The 17,797-nt window shown below is 40.4% G+C and overlaps 1 protein-coding gene across 1 annotated transcript in view; it reads right to left on the minus strand.

The window, feature by feature from the left end:
* Window positions 1-195: 195 nt before the first annotated feature.
* LOC109474081 (cubilin-like) overlaps window positions 196-17,797 on the minus strand; it is a gene marked incomplete at its 3' end in the record, with an annotated part of 53,821 nt that continues 36,219 nt past the window's right edge. The window contains exons 40-65 of the mRNA XM_019774293.1: window positions 17,001-17,203; window positions 16,375-16,579; window positions 15,736-15,936; window positions 14,033-14,185; window positions 13,402-13,589; window positions 12,847-13,039; window positions 12,129-12,297; window positions 11,484-11,662; window positions 10,730-10,948; window positions 10,452-10,592; window positions 9,672-9,853; window positions 9,064-9,232; window positions 8,644-8,850; window positions 8,060-8,209; window positions 7,569-7,690; window positions 6,994-7,219; window positions 6,369-6,553; window positions 5,825-5,990; window positions 5,099-5,257; window positions 4,475-4,666; window positions 3,964-4,090; window positions 3,361-3,578; window positions 2,743-2,942; window positions 2,170-2,332; window positions 1,334-1,545; window positions 196-430 (exon numbers count right to left, since the gene is read on the minus strand). Coding sequence (XP_019629852.1) covers window positions 196-430; window positions 1,334-1,545; window positions 2,170-2,332; window positions 2,743-2,942; window positions 3,361-3,578; window positions 3,964-4,090; window positions 4,475-4,666; window positions 5,099-5,257; window positions 5,825-5,990; window positions 6,369-6,553; window positions 6,994-7,219; window positions 7,569-7,690; window positions 8,060-8,209; window positions 8,644-8,850; window positions 9,064-9,232; window positions 9,672-9,853; window positions 10,452-10,592; window positions 10,730-10,948; window positions 11,484-11,662; window positions 12,129-12,297; window positions 12,847-13,039; window positions 13,402-13,589; window positions 14,033-14,185; window positions 15,736-15,936; window positions 16,375-16,579; window positions 17,001-17,203 — 4,764 coding nt within the window. The remainder of the gene's footprint in view (window positions 431-1,333; window positions 1,546-2,169; window positions 2,333-2,742; window positions 2,943-3,360; window positions 3,579-3,963; window positions 4,091-4,474; window positions 4,667-5,098; window positions 5,258-5,824; window positions 5,991-6,368; window positions 6,554-6,993; window positions 7,220-7,568; window positions 7,691-8,059; window positions 8,210-8,643; window positions 8,851-9,063; window positions 9,233-9,671; window positions 9,854-10,451; window positions 10,593-10,729; window positions 10,949-11,483; window positions 11,663-12,128; window positions 12,298-12,846; window positions 13,040-13,401; window positions 13,590-14,032; window positions 14,186-15,735; window positions 15,937-16,374; window positions 16,580-17,000; window positions 17,204-17,797) is intronic.

Here is a 17,797-nt window from a genome sequence, read left to right on the forward strand (position 1 = left end):
TTCAGTGTCATTTTAACAATAAATGTATGTGGTCATAAGAAGCTTGTATTCATTTTTGTTCTTCAAGTGCAGTAAGGAAGAGACCAGCAGCATTACAATTATATATTATGATTAAGTTCAACCAAGGAGCTCCTTGGTTCAACATATGAAATACTGAGCAGTTACAATGGCAGTCAACTCTATCATTTGATATACTAGCTTTAATTGCTAATATAAGGTGATAGTTTTGTCTAAATTGCTTTGTTTGCTGCTGATCTTTTTCCTGCATGACAATATGATCCCACAACTTACATGCTATCTCATAAGTCAGATAAAATCCTCGGCCAGCTGAGTTCACGTCAGTTCGGAAGTTAAGTTGCAGCGTGGGCTTGCGAGAGTCAAACTCTATCAGCTGTCTACCACAGTACGTCAACGTACGACCAGTGTCGTCCTAGTTAACGGAGGGTTAGTTGGTTAAGTCATGGCAGTTAGTGCAACAAGCAGACCAAACTTTAAAATTTAAGGTTAGAAGACAATCATGCTGAACTTGTGGTGAAAATGCTAGAGTTGTTATTCCCATAATTTTGGTCTTGATTTTAGCCTCAAATAAGCCTCTACCAGGCTTTGGAAGCAGCTGAAAGAGTAGAAATTGGCCTTATTGACAGAAAACATGTCAGGGGAGTTGGTCCCACTAAAGGAGGCAGCAAACATTCCTTTAGCAGACCAACTCCCCTGGCATATACATATCTGTCTACATGTATTTGTACAGTTTCCATTCTTTCCAGCCACTTGCGAAGCCTGGTAGAGGGTACTTACAAATGAAACCTTAAAAACAAGCAACAGATTAGTAACACTAACAGTTACTGCACTGCATTTACTATTACTTGCCAATTTTGTAGCAAAGCAAATCTTCTCATGCAAAGCACATTTACATCCTTCACAGAACACATTGCACCATGTACAGAACACATTGCTATGCTTCAGAATCTACACATTTAATGCAACATGCTTGAAGAAATTGCCTTGAAGAAAGAACATATATTGCAAGACAGAAATTTAAAAAAAGAGATGTCTACAACCAGCTTCAACCATGCCAAATTTATAATGTCAGTAAACATTATTGTTAAATGGACAATAGGTTACCACTCTGGCAAAGAAATTAGTTACAAAATCATGTAAACTAATCAAGGCTAAGATCCCTAACGTGTAATAACAATGTACAAATTTTACCATCTTTCACAATTCCATGGAATATGCATGTGACTGCCGAATAAAATATTACATATTATACTACTGGCTCTGCCTAGAGATGTTGCAAAGAACACGAAAATTGCCGAAGTCAGTGCGACCTTACCATAGGGTAGTCCCTCAGCTGGAGGTAATCATATTGACACTGGGGATGAGCCTCGATCTGCATGTCTGTGATCTTGATCCGGAGCCTCTGTGCGGGATCCGGAGCCTGGATGGTCCAGCGACAGTTGAGGTTGTGAGGGTAGTTGCCGGGGTAGTTGGGCGACGTCAGAGTTTGCGGGGTACTGGTGGCATTGAATGTCCCTCCGCATTGTGCTGTGAATGTATTTTCATTTCAATGTTGCATTACAAATGTACATGCACTATATGCATTATACACCAGTCAAATTTATTGTCAAATGCAGCATCCATTTAGGCTACACCATAACATTTTTGACATTTTTCCTCTGACATTTTAAAGTGACCACGAAAACTGCAAATATAAAAGTACTGTGAAAAAAATCAGGAATTGCTAGTATATACAGTCTCCAGTTTAATTCTGGACTTCTAGTTTCCAGCAACGTTAACCTCACACCTACATGTAGATGGGGTAATATCGTAAACTATACGTAAAAATGATGTAAGAAATATGTGGTAGCCATCAAAAGATTAGGGATTAACCCAATTCTGCAGAATTCTGAACTGGAGCCAGAATTCTGCAGAATTTTGGGAACTGGAGCAATTCTGCAGAATTATTGGCAGCTACATACATGTATTCATATTTCTCACATCATTTTTACCTATAGTTTATGATATTAGCCCATCTAGATGTAAGGTTGCTGAGATATGGAAATTAGTCTGGAATTAAATTGGAACTCCAGATTTAAACTAAAGGCATGTTGTTTACTGGTATATCAACTGAGAAAAAATTTGTCAACAAATGAGAGTTGCTGCACTCACAGTCCACAGCCTGCCATCTGGCCACAAAGCCGGTGTTGGTGACGCTCTGGTCGGTGTAGAAGCGTATCCAGAGGAAGTTGGTGGACGTGTTGAAGGCAGGCGGGATGGTGTTACCACAGTAGGTGCCGATCAGAGGGTCCTGCTCACTCGGACCATCTCTTATCTATGGGAGGAAAATTACGTTTAATAAGATACTGTGGCAAAAAACAAACTAGAAAGTCAGAGAAAGGTGGATGACAGAGTATTCATGGTGCCACAATGGTCAACCGACATCAAACCAAGAACAGCAAGTTTTAACTAGAAAGGTAACATTTGCAAAGCAAATGCATAATGTTCACCTTTGCAGATGGTCTGCTCTGTTAATTCTTACTCAAACACAATATCATATGTATACATGTATATGGTGACAGGAGTCTAAATCCATCCTGCTATAAAATTACAACATGATGTAACCCAACACCAGTTTCCATGGTGACAGACGTCTGGTTCGGGTCATTGACCTTTTGTGTTTGGAACGGAAGAGTAAACTGAGAAAAAACAATGTTTTCCTTTGGTAAACATAAAAAGACATACTTGTAGGTAGTCGTATCTGCACTGGCTCTCTGCCTCCACAGCGAAAGAGTCGAAGCTCAGACTGATGACTTTTGTGTCGGCCGCCGTGACTGTCCAGGTGCAGTCCTGGTTGTTCTCGTACTGACCGTTGTTGTCAACGTCCACGGGCTGGATCGTCCCACTGTCAGCGATCAACGATCCGCCGCAGCCTTGGGCAGGGCCTGTTGCCATGACAACATCAATATAAGACCATTTAATTTGATAAACACAAAATCCTAATTATAAAAAAGTTAAAAGAAGAAGTTTTCATCAATGAACAACTTCTTGTTTTTAGGTTCCTGACTTAATAACTAAAATTTGGCCCAGGCACCTTCAGTTGTTTATTTCATTTTTAATTTTTTTTTGAGTAAAGAAAACATAAAAAAATTCATATTATTGTATGGTAAAATGTACATTTGTACCTGTCCACCTACCCCCCCCCATACCCTCTGAAGTAGAAGTGGCCAGATAAAGTACAAGGTAAAATACTGGGTACAACATACATGTACATGTGTATACTTTTATACCATGCGCGCATTCCACCTCATATTCTATGCTTGTAAGATGGCTAATGGAAAATAATACAAGAGTCATACATACCGAAAGTTTCACGATACACAGCCCTGAAACCGGCAGCGGTTACGGAGTAGTCCGTGACGAAGGCCACATACATGGCGTTCCCAGTCGACCTGACCGTGTCTGGAATCTCGCTACCACAGAGCTTGGCCAGCAGCGGGGAATCAAAGCTGGGCCCGTCACGCACCTCAAGGTAGTCGTAGTTACACTGGGAGTGAGCCTCAAGGTCAAACAAGGAGAACCTGTTGGGAAAATACAAGTCAAGTTTTTTTTATAAAACTTTGAAACATGCTAATTATTATTATGAAAATCTTAGTATATTTCTTAGCACTTTGAGTTGATGCCATACATGTAAATTGTACATACCATCAATTTCCGCTTCAGTGTTTTAGAAGTGTTTGGCCTTTTTAAAAAATCAGTCTAGGGGTTCAATGGTGTTTAAGAGCTTCTGTGCTTACTACTTACTACTTAATGTAAAATGTTTGCCAACATGCAATTTTGTATATGCCAATTGGGTTTAGATCTGGACTTTTAAGTGACTTTGTATTTGCAGAAAGTATTTCCGAATTGCAGAACAAAATTTTCACATAATTCAAATGAATTGTCTTTTGTTATATCTGTACTTACTTGAGTTCCACGATCCTGTCTGTGGCCACAGTCATGATGTAGGTACAGTTCAGGTTGTTGTGGTACTCTGCAGGGTGGGTGGGGCTGGCGATCACTCCAGACGGGTCTGTGAACCGACCGCCACATTCTGTCGACAAAACGGTTGGATTTAATCTCCAAGCAAATTTATACGTGGGATAACAGTGGGCAAACGCAGAAAACACAAGAAGTCAGAGCCATTATAGAACCTAACTATGGAAGAAAAGAAAAGTCCTTCTGATGTCATACTCAGTACAAATATGCAGAAACACACGCACACACACACACACACAAGAGACCAAAAACAGTACCTCCTCCATTTTTCATGTAGAAATGTGCAGTAACACACACACACACACACACACACACACACACACACAGATCAAAATCAGTACCTCCATTTTTCATGTACAAATGTGCAGAAACACAGACACACAGACAGACCCAAAACAATACCTCCATTTTTCATGGCGGTAACAACTTGAAGGTTTACCTGATACTGTATACGTTGCCCTGAAGCCCCTACGCAGCACAGACTGGTCGGTAAAGAAGCGGACCCACATGGTACCCAGGGTGCTGTGCGGGCTGGGCGGGTCATCGCCACAGTAACGACCCAGCTGCTGACCCGGGGTGGCCGCTGTGCCCTCGTTGACAGACACATAGTCCCAGCGGCAGTTGGTACCATCTGAAAGTTCAACAGATATATTGAAATCATATGGGGATTTAATCTCCAAGCAGATCTTAAATTTGTTAGCTGCAAAAGACAGTATCAAATTGGCCAGGCAGTTGCTAGGTAGTTACCAATTTGTCACCAAAAGTTTTGCTGGCATAAAAAAAATTACCAGTAAAAAAAGAAAGCCTAAAAGCAGCATTCGCCCAACGTGTACATATTATATATACATATATATATATATACATAATGTACAGTATACACATACAGGCACAGTATGTGCAACCCATACATACAAGTGTATATGGGCACAGCAGGAAAAGGGTTTTAATATGAGCGATCACTGTTTTTGTTTACATGATAAGCATGCAAGTTATATAGGAGCCCTTGTAAATTCTCAAAGAACAATCAAAACCTTAAGACAGACATATTCTGAAGTATACACACCTTCAATCTCGAAGACGTTGGTGTCAAACTCCAGGACAATGAAGCGTTGTGAGTCGGCAGGGGCAATGGTGTAGTTACAGTCCAGGTTGTTGTCATACAGGTTGGGATATCCAGGGGACATGATAGAACCTGAGTCACCCGTCAAGGTAGCTCCACAACCTTAAACATAACATACAGTACCACATCATGTACATGGATAAATAAAAATACAACCTAGAACTTTTTGCAGACTTGAAGTCATAAGATTGTCTTGAAAACACTAGCTTCAAACATAATTCTTCTGCTACGTACTTGGTCTATTAAAATACGGGAGCGTCTATTTAGCGAATGACCCCAAATGACCACTCTACAGAGCTAAGCGTAGCATGAATCTCAATTTTTTATATGGTCATGTTCAGATTGTGCTTCCATTTATTCATCCCAATTTTTAAGCAAATCAATTCAAAGTTATACAGTATAAATCGAAGTTGACATTTAGCGAATGACCAGTACTCCCTGAAAAATACCGGCCCTCACACAGCGGAGGCAAAGTCCACCACAACAGGCACTTTCAAATAGGTGTCCCCTGAATTTCAGCGAATTTTCCATGTTTTACAGGCCTAAGCTTGATGTTTCTGACTTAGAGAGAAGAGATGCTGATTCAGTTAGTGCTACTATAGTGCCAAGAAGTGGTCCATGTGGCCTTGCACTCAGCAGTCATTAAAAAAAATCTGTAATGATCCTTACCAACTGTCCAGTTGGCAGAGAATCCCATGCCACTGCTGCTGTAGTCTGAGCGGAACTTGACAAACATGACGTTACTGGTGGACTGTACAGGTTCTGGGACGTTGCTGGCACAGTAAGAATTACTGGCACCAAGAACTGGATCATTCTCGTCATCTCCATCTCGAATCTAAACAAAAAAAAAACAGAATTAGTACATAACAAATCATTTCGGTTGAACATCAATAAAGTACCTGGAAAATTATTTTCAGGGACCCCAGAAAGTGCAAAATAGAATGAAATGGAACAAAATTGTGTTACATATTTTGTTTTCTTTCATTCCATTTCGCATTTCTGTACAGTCACTGTGGTATTTTCGTGTGTACATTTTTTACGATTTTAAATTCTCCAAACCAATGTTGCTTTAGTGTGAATGAAATTGTATGAAAATATCATATAATTCGTATAACTTACTGTGTACTTAGGGATTAGGTATTTTGGACCTGTACCTAAATTAAATCAATTTTTACAGTACAGTTACTGTACCCTCGTTCACAGCTTTACCTACCATAACATAGTCGTAGATACAGTTGCTGTGAGCTTCGATGAAGAAATTGGGGTCAAAGTTGAGTGACACATGGTAGCCAGGGTCCACATTGATGGTCCACTCACACTCCAGATTGTGAGGATAGTTCTGGGGGTAGTTGGGACTCATGAGGGTACCAGAGTTACCATGGAGAATTCCTCCACATCCTGAGAAAAACAAAGTTTCAAAGCAAAAAGATATTAAAACTTCATGCAGAATAATGCCCCCAATTTGAAAAAAAAAACTTGTATTCAAACTTGCAGGTGTGATATATAAGTTTATTAATAAGGCAAAAAATTACTCTAATTTATGTTCCAGAGAACAATGTGTTATGCACCGAGTGCATTGCTATCGAAAATTCGAATGCCGGATTCGGACATTAGAATTGATGTCGTTATAACTTTAAATTTTTTTGGTTAGCTTCAGGTTATTTCTCATTGAAATGTGTGTTTTCTCTTTTTCTTAGAACTATACTACACAGCGTATTCTGCATTACCCTTGCTCCCTCCAGCCTTAAGGTGATCTGACCTGCGGTTGGATTGATACCTCGGGCGATACAGAATACACCGTGTAATTCTATATTATACAACAGTAACTGTATACTGACCCAAGCCATCCGTGGTGTAGGTAGCCCTGAAGCCCATAGCCGATTGACTGACGTCTGTCTGGAAGTACAGCAACAGATACCTGCTGCCGGAGGTGAAAGGTCGAGGGCCGTTGTTTCCGCAGTATCTACCGATCTGTGGTGAACTTATGCTGGCACCGTTGTAGATTGTCAAGTAGTCAAAGTCACAGTTTGGATGATTCTCCATGGCAAAATCTGTGAACGTGATCTGGAGGGCACAAAGTTAACAATGCATTTGTATAGCGTGAGTAGGTAGCCAGATGGTCTCAGTTTCTTCTTCTCTTCTCATTTTGAGGCAGCCACCTTCAACTAGCTGAAGGTTCTGCTGCCTTTTTGTGGCTAATACGAGATGGGTTTGAAGTCATTATGAAATAAGTTTGAATTGCAATTGGCAACACAAGAAATTAGATGTAACCAAATTTTCGACTGATGTACAACTCCAGTCGTTGAAAATTTGCATACGTCCAATTTCTTGTGTTAGCAATTGCAGTTCAAACCCGTTTCATAATGAAAAATAGTTTTGTGGCTCAAAGGTACAGTATATCCGATATTCTTACCGAAATTGTCTGTCCCTCTGGTGCCCTGATGAGCCATGTACAGAAGTCGTTGTGGTCGTAGTTGTTGGGGAAGTTGGGACTGGTTATGACGCCATTGGTTCCATCCAATACACCTCCACAAGCTAGAATATCAAACATAAATATACTGTAAATATTCTTCTTAAGAACTGGGGTGGCCTGCAGCAGTAAAATCAAATATTTCTACTAATAAGTAATGTTTTTGGGTTCATGCGTCTTTGTGTGTGTGTCTAGATCTGTTTGTGAACTCAAGAAGTTGTGAATGGATCTTTATGATCTTTGGTATGTCTTTTTAATTTATTTTTTTTATATTTCAACATGTAATCACAAGATGTGGTGATGGCACACTTAAGTTATTTTAACTTAACTTAAGTTATTTTAACTTAACTTATTTTAATGCCACCAAACCGGTGTGTTATGCCTAAATAGGGGGTTTACCGGTTATGTAAAACAAACAAAAAATCATGACTTACCAGAGAAACTGTAGGTGAGGCTAAAGCCAGGGTGGACCACAGAGTAGTCGGACACAAACTGTATCCAGACCTGGTTTGTAGGGATGGCCATGGTGGGAGGGGTGTCTGCACCACACAGCCGAGTTAACAAGACACTGTTCATGTCCCCACCTGTGGAAACAAACAAGTGATGAAGCCATTTGAAAGATGACTGTATTCATGCCCATAAAATTGAGGCACTGAGGAATAAACCTAGTTCCTCAGGCTTTGTTTTCATTATATTTTTCCAGTTATTCAGCATATTTAACCCTAAAAGTCGGCAAAACCAAACCAATCTTTAAAGATTCTTTAACTTTTTATGTATGTCTGACAAATGACCACAATGCTCTGTTTTCTATGTCAAATATTAATTTTGTATCTGAGGTGACAATATAAAGCCAAATAAATGTTCACCAATGATTGAAAGGTTGAATAAAGGAATGAATGAGAAATAAATGAATGTATGCATGACTTAATAATATTGAGTGAAATAATGAGTGAATAAACAGATGAATAAATAATTGAATGAATGAACAGATGAAAGAACAGATGAAAGAATATCTCACCTGCACGGATTTCCAGGAAGTCGTACAAACATCTCCCATGAGTCTCCAGCTCGAAGTCAGTAAACTGCAGCACCACGGAGGAGTTGATGGGATTAGGGTTGTTGACGACCCAGATACACTCCTGGCTGTTGCTATAGTTACCGTTGCCATAGTTAGGAGAGGTGATGGTGCCACCTCCAGGAGGACCACTCAAGACCCCACCACAGGCTGAAAGGTGCCAATCAAAGGAGTTAATCAGGTTAATCATAGTCTACCAGATACCTTTGATGCAGTGTTGACGTCACACTTCAAACAAGCCACGTGACAAGTCTCACTCTACTGAGGAAGACCAGAGTGACTGGTTGAAAGCTCTAGGTGAGAGAACTTCTCTGTGTTGGATCAAAAGTTTAAACTTTAAACAAGCACTGCTTTGTTGCTTACTTGCAAGTTGGTTGGAAGAGTAAGTGGCACTGAAGCCTCCGTTGCTGACAGAGCCGTCTGTTTGGAACACCACAGTCATGGTGTTACCACTGGACTCTACAGGGGTGGGAGGGGTGTCTCCACACAGCCTGGTCATGAAGGGGGAGCTGGGAGTGATGCCATTGTAAACCTGTGAAAAAACATACATTTTGTATATTGTGTAACTAAATAGCAATGTATGCATACGTTGTACAATTCAAGGTTAAATAAAGTCACACTGATTTAATTTTAAGGATGACATCTACGACCGCATTGGTTTTCGCCTGTTCTCAAAGAAACCCACCTCTTCCAGGCTTTGGCCTGGATGCCATCCTACGGATTTCCGAAGCTCCACGGAACTCAAAAACTCCAAAAAAAGGCGAGTGTGTGCCAGCTTGACTTAAAAGTCGCTATGTACTACCAAATTTACAATTATACGTCAAGCTTTGTATTCCTGTGGTTTAGCAGCATTTTCTTTGGGTGGAAATTTTTTTATTCACCTGTGCACACTAGTTTGGATGTCTTCAGAGGATGTCATCCAAAAAATTATGTCACCGTAAAAGGTAAAAGAAAAAATTGTTTTTACTCACAGCGACGTAGTCATATCTGCAGCTGCTGTGGTTCTCGATGTTGAAGGTTGTGAAGCTGAGCGTGATGCGCCGTCCCTGCGGTACCGTGATCTGCCAGACGCAGCGCCGGGAGTGCGGGTACTGTCCGGGGAAGTTCGGCGACGTAAACGTACCAGTAGGAGTGGTCAGCTGGCCGCCACAAGCTGACAGAACAAAAGAACATTTCAGTCACTGACGGAAAGTCGTAAGTGCTTCTTCAAATATCTGACAATTCACTTGCTTGAGTAGAATTTCTTGTAAAAATGTTTCTTCCTAATCAAGAATCTGATCACATCAATGTCATTTATTCTTAGCCTTCAACAACATTATTAAATATCAGCATGCGGAGAGTATGAAATGAACAATGAATGTCAAAATATGCACCACAATTGTATGACAGGGGGTATAATAGATGTGTTACTCAATGGAAGGCATTTCAGCACCATGTAGGCATGCTGTAGAAGTTTTTTTGTATGACTCACGTGGTCCTTTTCCTTTACGTTTGAACATATTTTTTTGTTATTATTTCACATCTGGTAATATAACAGCCCACATATGATGTACACTCAGTTTTTTTTGCAAATCAGAAAAAAGTGAAGTGAGTGAATCCAACGACCAACAAATAAAATTGGTGTGGCCTTACAGTGGAGTTACAATGGAGTAGGGTTCATTTAACTTCGTATAGAAATGACCAGAAAATTCGCTTTTCCAATGTCCTAATGTTACATAATGTAGCTTTAATGATAAGAAATGCAGACATACATTCCACACTGGCCTGCCAGGTCATACTGAAGCCAGGTGCCTGACCGCTGCCGTCTGTGTGGAACTTGATGTACGCATAGCTGTCGGACGTGTCCACGCTGGCCGGAGCGCTCGAGCCACAGTACTGACCAAGGACGGGAGCTGACCACCAACAGAAAAATATCAGGGTTAAAATAGTAGTAACTGTGTAATGTTTGTATATTGCAATGTGTCTAGAGGACTCCAGTGGTTGTATTGGAGGTTCCTAAATATGAAGAAACAAACAAGCTAGAACTGACCAGTTGAATTGGTGCCATCCCTAATCTCTAAATAGTCCTGGGTGCCACAGCTGCCCGAGTTGCCCTGGATGTTGAACTGGTCAGCGAAGGTGAAGGTGACGTAGTGACCGGTGGGACCCTGCAGGAGCCACTCACAGTCCAGGTTGTTGGCGTAGTTATTAGGGAAGCCGGGGCTCATCACTGTTCCAGAGTCACCGGCCAAACGCCCGCCACAAGAAGCTGTACAGGACAAAATCAATTATGTTATCCAAAGGAAAACATATTGTTTTTGCTCTGTCTCTTCTTCTGTTCCAAACACTGACCCGGTCAATGACCTGAACCAGGCTGTCTGTCACCATGGTAACTGGTGTTGGGTTACATAATGTTGCAATTTTGTAGAAGGGATTTAGACTCCTGTTACCATACATGTATATGTGAATGTGTTTGAGTAAGAATCATGTATGTAATGGTAAACATTATGCATTGCAAATGTTACCTTAGTTTCTAGTTCAGTGTGTTTTTATCAATCCATACTTTATTTCACTCTACATCTAGCGGAATCTTAATGCAAAGAGTTGAAAATTCACAACCATGTTTAGCACGAGCTGACATTTCAATGAACGTCTGTCATCTTCATCAGGGCAATGACTATTTACAAAAATGACAGAAAGTCATTAAAACGTTGACTCTTGTTGAACAAGTGAGTGTAAATAAAGAATTTTGCTATTCAATCATTCATCAACCTGATGAAATAATTATTCACAGATGTACTCACCGATGCTGTACTTGGCCTTGAACCCTGCATGCTGCACACTGGTGTCCGTGCGGAAGCGAACCATCATGGTGTTTCCGACAGTCCGCACGGTTGGAGGAAGTGTCTGTCCACAGAACGTACCCAGGACCGGGGAATTTTGGGAGTCTCCCTCAAACACTTGGACAAAGTCATACTGGCAACTAGACGACAAATGGAGATAAAGCACAAAAAAGGATGTCACTGACAGTGACTGACTAATGGAATCTGTAGGTCAACAGGTCAACTATGGACTGTCTAGACATTGTGACATGGGTGGGTGTGACATAAATAAAATACAATATGGTGCACTGTATTAAAATACAGTGCACCATAGCTAAAAGACTGAATGCGGCTACAGGACATGTCCACACGACTGTAGACGCAGAACACAGTGGATGATGATGATGATGATTAAAATACAATACGGTGCATTGTATTTTAAAAATTGAAGAAAAAAGGTGTTTTACAATGGAAGGCATTTTAGCACCAATTCAAACTTCCGAATCCGGACTTCAAATTTCAGTAAACGGCACACACACAATGCGTCAAATGCATTAGAATTATTCTAAGGAACAATTTGAAGCCCGTGTGAGAACCAAATGGAACCCTGCATTGTAAGACACGTACTTTGGATGAGATTCGATGTAGAACGTCTCCACAAAGTCCAGCTGGATGGCGGAGGGAGCGGTGATCGTCCAGAAACAGTCGATGTTTACAGGGTAGTTGCCGGGGTAACCAGGTGACATGATGAACCCTTCTGTGACTGAGTTGGTGAGAGCCAAACTGCCTCCACAAGCTGTAAAACAAACAACATATTAGTTACAGTTTATCACTGATTATTCTGAACAATAATGGCATCGAGTGAAATTTCAGGGCAGCAAAACTGGATTTTCAAAGTCAATTTTCTGGTCATTCTCTTAAGTTAATGTAGTTAGATGAATCAATCCTATCCTATAGCATTCTGATAAATTTTGTGATAAGTTTGCAGTTGATACTATTCATGTAATTTGTAAAAATACAGCAGTAAATACTACATAAGATACACACTTTCACAGCGTTGTGAATTAGCAATGGAAAAATCAGGAAACATTAATTAACGTTATCATTATATTTAGTTGCCTTTGGCAAAAATTAGGAAGACAACGTTGCCCTTTTTTCAAAGTAGTTACAAGTGAATGTAAAAAGTAGTTATAATGTTAATTTTACAATGTATGTAAGAGGACTTCAGGAAGAGTAGTGGTTGTATTGTCACTAATTGAAGATTCCTTCATAAACAAACAAATAAAGTTCATAATGTATGCTATGTATGCTGATAGTTTTGGCTACATTTGTCTATAACACTGACCCTGTCCTTGAGCTTGGAAGTTGACCTTGAAACCTGAGCCTGCTCCGCTTCCGTCGGACACAAAGCGAGCGTACAGCTTGTTGCTGCCTGTCTGCGGCAGGTTGGTTGGTGGAGAGCTGCCGCAGTATTTACCGTCACCGTTGTTGCCAGGTGGAAGGAGGGGAGGGGAGTCAGCCTGGTCTCCATTTAATAGCTGTGGAGAGAGTACAGATGGAACATTTTAGGCCATGCCAATTTCTCAGATTTTGAAAAAAAACGCTCACAATCATACACACACACACACACACACACACACACACACACACACACACACACACACACATGGACGGATGAACGGATGGATGGATGGATGGATGGATGGATGGATGGATGGATGGATGGATGGATGGATGGATGGATGGATGGATGGATGGATGGATGGACAGATGGACGGATGGATGGACAGATGGACGGATGGATGGACAGATGGATGGATAGCTGTAAAACTACTGTCAAAATTTGTCCTACATGTACATGTATTTGCTCTAATATTGAAAGACGTCTGCCAGACTTTACCATAAGATAGTCTCCTCCACAGTTTCCAGAGTTCCCCTGGATGTTGAATGTGTTGTCGAATGTGAGGCCGATTGTCATGCCACTGGACACAGTGATTGGCCAGCCACAGTCCACGTTGCTAGGGTAGTTGTTAGGGAAGTTCGGGCTCATGACCGAACCACTGTCTGCATTGATCGCGGCACCACAAGCTGAAAGTGTAATGATAAAAATATGTCAGACACTTTTTGCATTCTGCGTTGTTAAAAAGTGTTTAGGATAGTGCAAAAGTAAAACATTTCATTGTCAAATGCAGGTAACACTTTACATGCACATAAACCCTACACTGCATGTCGAGTTGTCATCATTGCTCTCAAAAAATATATTTCAAAGGAATCAAGCTTAAAATTGGCAGTTGCTGAGGAAATTCTCTGAAATCTACGTGTACTTGTCTTTTGTCTTAAGGTGAACTCAAAGAAAAATGTGAATAAATACATGTAAATCCATTTTCTAACTTTTTCAGTTATCCCCTTCATTTGGTATATACATGTAACAAAGATATAACAAAAAATGCACAAAGTAAATCAACCTATCAACTAACTAATCAATGAGTAAGTAAAACTGAATCATTAAAAAACCATCTGTCAAAACTAACCAGCTTGATATGTTGCAGAGAATCCGGTACTGTTGACGGAATAGTCGGTGGTGAAGCGAACGACCATGGCATTGAGGGAGGAGTCCAGAGGACCTGGCAGGGGGTTAGGGCGGCCGCAGAACTTTCCAAGTTGGGAATCATTGATAGTCTCACCTGTACGTTGATATAGAACATCAAGCAAATCAGTACTCAAATAGAGGGACTGCCATGTCACTAACACATCACCAAAAAAAAAGGAAAATACTGCAAAATTGTACCAAAATGTTGACAATGTTAGGAAATGCTACAATTATGGTTCATGAGTCCAAGTTTGCATGTTTGGTATAATGCAATATTTTAAGTTGAAGAACCCTAAGACATTAAAAAAATATTGTCTGCATGGACATGTATAAAGCATGGTTAGACCTGATTTCTTCATGTCTTTGACATCTTATTATTGACAATGCATAATGCCATCCATGCACACTTGGGACCATGAAACAGCTTTTATAACTTGTTGTACAGCATGCAGCAACTGTGGACAAGACACTGAGCACAGAAGCACATCTACATGTACATTACCTGAACATAAAACAGGGATTAAGAACCAGCATTTGTTAGGAAAAATATATACATTGATCATAGATCATCATCATAAATGCATATTCATCTCCATATCACAGGATACATGCAGTCCTTGAATGAGTGAGTGATTCAAGTCACAACTGCCCTCTGCTTTTAATGTTGTCTAGCATTCGATGACATGTAAAAAAACTAGTGGATGTTGACCATTAAATGGCTCAAGATCTGCAAAAATCCATGCAAAGCAGGTTTAATTTGCTGCATTGGTTATATCCTTTGTCCTGCAAATGTGACAACTGGTCATCAGTGAGTTAGGTTGTACACACACAAACATGCAAACACACACAGAAACACACACACATGCACACACATTACTGTGTTAGAAAGTTAGTTGGCACACACAAACACACACACAACAAAGATATTGCTACTTGTTAGTGTCAGTTACAAAATGTATGTCAATCCAAAAACAGACACAAATTGGCACGCAAACCAGAAATGTTAGTTGCAAACAAAGATGTTTGTTAGTTTGTGAGTAAGTTTCACATAACACAGAGAAACACACACACACACACATGTCTACTTCACCTTTAGGGGGCTGGGGGTTATCACCTAAAAGTAAAAGGAAGAAAAACATAAATAAAAGGAAGATAAATATACAGTTATCTCCAAGAAGATCCTATTGTGGCAAGACAGTATCCATTAGCCAGCTCTGCCCAATGCCACTGTAGTATCTGCTTGGAGATTACTTTATGATATATACATGTAGCCATTCAAGAAAACAGTCAACTTCTCATTGCCAAATCCAGAAGACTGAAACTAAATGTTTGTGTATGGATCTGTGGAGCTCTAGAATGCCCTGAAGACATCATCTAAGTGCATGCAATCTTTCTTTCATAGAACGTTTAATATATTTTGTACTGTGAAAGTCAAATGATTTTCCATTTTGAAATTTACGTGAAGTACATGTTATCATAATATTCTCCATGTATGTCCTGTGTATTGTGTTTTATGTAACGTTACATTGAACTAAAAATGTGTATGGTATTATTTTTTTATGTTATTTGTTTGGAGCCCTGAAAGATTAGCCAAAAAAAGATAACTCAGTAACTTAATTAACTAAACATGTCTTGAATACTAACCGTCAATAACGGTAACAGCGTCGTAGTTACAGGTTCCGTGGGCCTCCAGACTCATGCCGGTAAACGTGAGGCGGACATGAGTCCCGGCAGGCGAGCGTATCGTCCAGATACAGTCCAGGTTATGGTCGTAACCATTGGGCCAACCAGGGGAGACCAGAGGCAGGGGGGTGCTGCCGGCTATGACATCACCTCCACACACCCCTGTGGGAGGACAGTGTCAGAGTATAACCTTTAGTACACTGATTCAGAAGAAGCCTGACCTTGATCAGTCAAGCCAAGGTCATATAGGAACTTGTGACAAGGGTCTTCCATTGTACATTGAACATTGTACACTGTCAACCATTCCTTGCAAAAAAAAATCTTTCGTAACATTGTATCATTTTTGCACAGATTTTGGCCAATTATCTCACATTTCTGATTGGTGCTAAATCAACCCAGAAGGTTTGTGTCAATGTAAACAAACAGCTAACACCTGAGTGTGTTTCCAGCTTTTAAACACACTCGTATGGTGTAATATTTTGACACCTCCACTTATTTGCAATAGTCCAAGAGTAGGGTTGATTTAACAGAAATGAACATAAAATTGACATTACTAGTATCGTTCAAAATATTACATAATGCAGCTTTAAGCCCATCTACCTGGTGCAATGGTGGCAGGTTGGCCAGTTGGGCTCACATAAGGCTCAGCCAGCCAGGTGAAGAGGAAACCAGTGCCTGTGACGCTGTAGTCAGTGTGGAAGGCCACGCGGATGATATTACTGGTGCTGTACACAGTCGAGGGAAGAACAGTACTGCACAGTCTGTCACCAATCACTGGAGAGGTCGGGTTGGGACCATCTCGGAACTGTTGAGACAAAGTGAAACAAAAATCATGACTATAGTGTACACATTTGACTTCTGGGCACACAAATTTTCATTTCCGTCTGGCTACCATATGGCAACAAACATGTACATATATATAGCATGAAATTGAAACAAGAAATGAGATAGCCCAATAATAAACAACCTCTTGTCAGTATTGTCAACATACTTAGCATGTAGAAAAAACATGGAAACACAGACACACAAAACAAAACCTCCATATACGGAGATAACTGGGCAGGCGTCACCATTATATTGCATTGCGCAGTGGAGGACCCAAAATGGGAACAAGATTGTAGTCCCTAGTTATGATTCCTTGTTTCAGTGTACTTAACTATAGCCTTTCTGGCAAACCTAATGTTGGTATCTGCCCAACTATGCAAAGGTTCATGTACAATGCCTACCTCAAGCCAGTCAAAGGCACAAGAAACTGGAATTCCAGGCAGACCAGGGAAACCTTCCATGTTCATCTGAACAAAGTCCACACGGACTCGCATTCCAGAACCAACAGAGATTGTCCAGATGTAGTCCACGTTGTTGGGATACTGGCGCGGGTAGAGCGGAGAGGCCAGCTGTCCAGCTTGACCGGTCAAATCACCACCATGCACTGTTTGGAAAAAGTAGATAAATTCAAGTGTCAGTTTTCAAACTACTTGCATGAGTCGAGCAAGCTTTAAACATTGCCTTGTGAAACGAAAAGGACATTCAAGACCAACTGACCAACAATTTAGAATTGAAATAGATATAAATTTATATTTACACTACACTTATTAACATACATTGTAGGACACACACTTTAAATGTAGGTAATGTCCTTTGTGTCTTTCTCAAACACACCACACTACTTATACAGCTCATAGATCCTTGCAGTTTGGTAAAATTTTTGCACTAAAATATATAATGAAAGAAATTATGATGATGATGATATTGCTACTAGAAAAGGTTGCCAACAGTGGAAGGGTGGAATCTACATTAATTTTTCAAATTTTGACATTCTTCTTACTATCTCAATACACAATACACTAACAGGCTCCCCCCTGAGGCATTGCCAAAATAATACGTCCTTACACATGCTGTATTGTGCCATGAAGCCAGCATCAGTTAAAGAATAGTCCGAGCAGTACATTCCAAATTTTGACATTCTTCTTCCAGTCTGAAGACACTAAATACACTAACAGGCTCCCCCCTGAGGCATCGCCAA

The sequence above is a fragment of the Branchiostoma belcheri genome, unplaced genomic scaffold (assembly GCF_001625305.1).
Source record: "Branchiostoma belcheri isolate BF01 breed outbred unplaced genomic scaffold, Haploidv18h27 scaffold30, whole genome shotgun sequence".
NCBI classification, from domain to species: Eukaryota; Metazoa; Chordata; class Leptocardii; order Amphioxiformes; family Branchiostomatidae; genus Branchiostoma; species Branchiostoma belcheri.